This window comes from Merops nubicus, unplaced genomic scaffold (genome assembly GCF_000691845.1).
Source record: "Merops nubicus isolate BGI_N331 unplaced genomic scaffold, ASM69184v1 scaffold50325, whole genome shotgun sequence".
Taxonomy (NCBI): Eukaryota; Metazoa; Chordata; class Aves; order Coraciiformes; family Meropidae; genus Merops; species Merops nubicus.
The window spans coordinates 370-2342 of record NW_008611283.1 but is presented as its reverse complement, the minus strand read 5'-3'; the positions used below and the strand labels follow the sequence as shown (position 1 = coordinate 2342).

The 1973-nt window shown below is 60.7% G+C and overlaps 1 protein-coding gene across 1 annotated transcript in view; it reads left to right on the top strand.

Moving 5' to 3' along the window:
- Positions 1-44: 44 nt before the first annotated feature.
- IRS1 (insulin receptor substrate 1) overlaps positions 45-1973 on the top strand; it is a gene marked incomplete at its 3' end in the record, with an annotated part of 2295 nt that continues 366 nt past the window's right edge. The window contains exon 1 of the mRNA XM_008941153.1: positions 45-1973. This exon is cut by the window's right edge and continues 366 nt beyond it. Within this exon, the coding sequence (XP_008939401.1) occupies positions 45-1973 (1929 nt within the window).

Here is a 1973-nt window from a genome sequence, read left to right as displayed (position 1 = left end):
GCAGACTAGTGCTAGCTGCAGGAACAGCTCCACCGCCTCTCATCATGGCCAGCCCCACGGATAATAATAATGAGGGCTTCTTCTCCGATGTCAGGAAGGTGGGTTACTTGCGCAAACCCAAGAGCATGCATAAACGCTTTTTCGTGCTGAGGGCAGCCAGCGAGTCTGGACCCGCCCGGCTGGAGTATTACGAGAATGAGAAGAAATGGAGACACAAGTCAGGGGCCCCTAAGCGCTCCATCCCACTAGAAAGCTGCTTCAACATCAACAAACGGGCTGACTCCAAGAACAAGCACCTGGTGGCCCTCTACACCAAGGACGAGCACTTTGCCATTGCAGCCGATAGCGAGCCCGAGCAGGAGAGTTGGTACCAAGCGCTGCTGCAGTTGCACAACAGGGCCAAGGGCCACCACCACCTCCACCACCATCACCACCACCACCACAGCGACGTCACCTTCGGAGGCAGCAATGCTGGGCTGGGGGAAGCCTGTGAGGACAGCTATGGTGAGGTGGCCCCTGGCCCAGCTTTTAAGGAAGTTTGGCAAGTAATTCTGAAGCCTAAGGGCCTAGGCCAGACAAAAAACCTGATTGGCATCTACCGCCTGTGCCTGACTAACAAGACTATCAGCTTTGTGAAGCTGAATTCAGATGCGGCTGCTGTGGTGCTGCAGCTGCTCAATATCCGCCGCTGTGGTCACTCTGAGAACTTCTTCTTCATCGAGGTGGGGCGCTCGGCCGTCACGGGGCCCGGCGAGTTCTGGATGCAGGTGGATGACTCGGTGGTGGCGCAAAATATGCATGAAACCATCCTGGAGGCCATGCGGGCCATGAGCGAGGAGTTCCGGCCCCGCAGCAAGAGCCAGTCCTCTTCAAACTGCTCCAACCCCATCTCTGTGCCCCTTCGCAGTAGGCACCATGTCAACAACCCTCCACCCAGCCAAGTGGGGCTCAGCCGTCGGTCAAGGACTGAGAGCGTCACGGCCACTTCTCCCGCCGGGGGTGGGGGTGGAGGCGCGGGCGGCAAACCCAGCTCGTTCCGGGTCCGAGCCTCGAGCGACGGGGAAGGCACGATGTCGAGGCCGGCCTCTGTGGATGGTAGCCCAGTCAGTCCCAGTGCCAACCGGACCCATTCGCACAGACACCGGGGCAACTCCAGGCTCCATCCTCCACTCAACCACAGCCGGTCCATCCCGATGCCTTCCTCGCGCTGCTCTCCTTCAGCCACTAGTCCAGTCAGCCTGTCGTCCAGCAGCACCAGCGGCCACGGCTCCACCTCAGACTGCCTGTTTCCACGAAGGTCTAGTGCTTCGGTTTCCGGCTCCCCTAGTGATGGTGGGTTTATCTCTTCTGATGAGTATGGCTCCAGCCCGTGTGACTTCCGCAGCTCTTTTCGCAGCGTGACCCCGGATTCACTGGGGCACACTCCTCCAGCTCGGGGCGATGAAGAGCTCAACTACATCTGCATGGGGGGGAAAGCCACCTCCTCTTGCTGCAGCCTGGCAGCCCCCAATGGCCACTTTGTGCCGCGCGCCTGCCACCCGCAGCAGCAGCAGCCCCGCTACCCCAGTACACCGTGCTGTCCTCGGGGCGGCAGCGAGGAGGTTGCCGACCTGGAGAAGGCGTTCAGGAAGCGGACTCACTCTGCAGGCACTTCGCCCACTATCTCCCACCAGAAAACGCCTTCACAGTCTTCGGTGACCTCCATCGAGGAGTACACCGAGATGCTGCCTTCTTACCCCTGTGGCAGTGGCCGGCTGCCCTCCTACCGGCACTCGGCCTTTGTGCCCACACACTCCTACCCAGAGGAGTGTCTGGAGATGCACCGCCTGGACAGCAGCCACCATCGGACCAGCTCCGCCCCACACACGGATGATGGCTACATGCCCATGTCACCCGGTGTAGCCCCTGTTCCCAGCAGTGGGGGGCCCCCCAAGGGTGGTGACTACATGCCCATGAGTCCCAAGAGTGTGTCT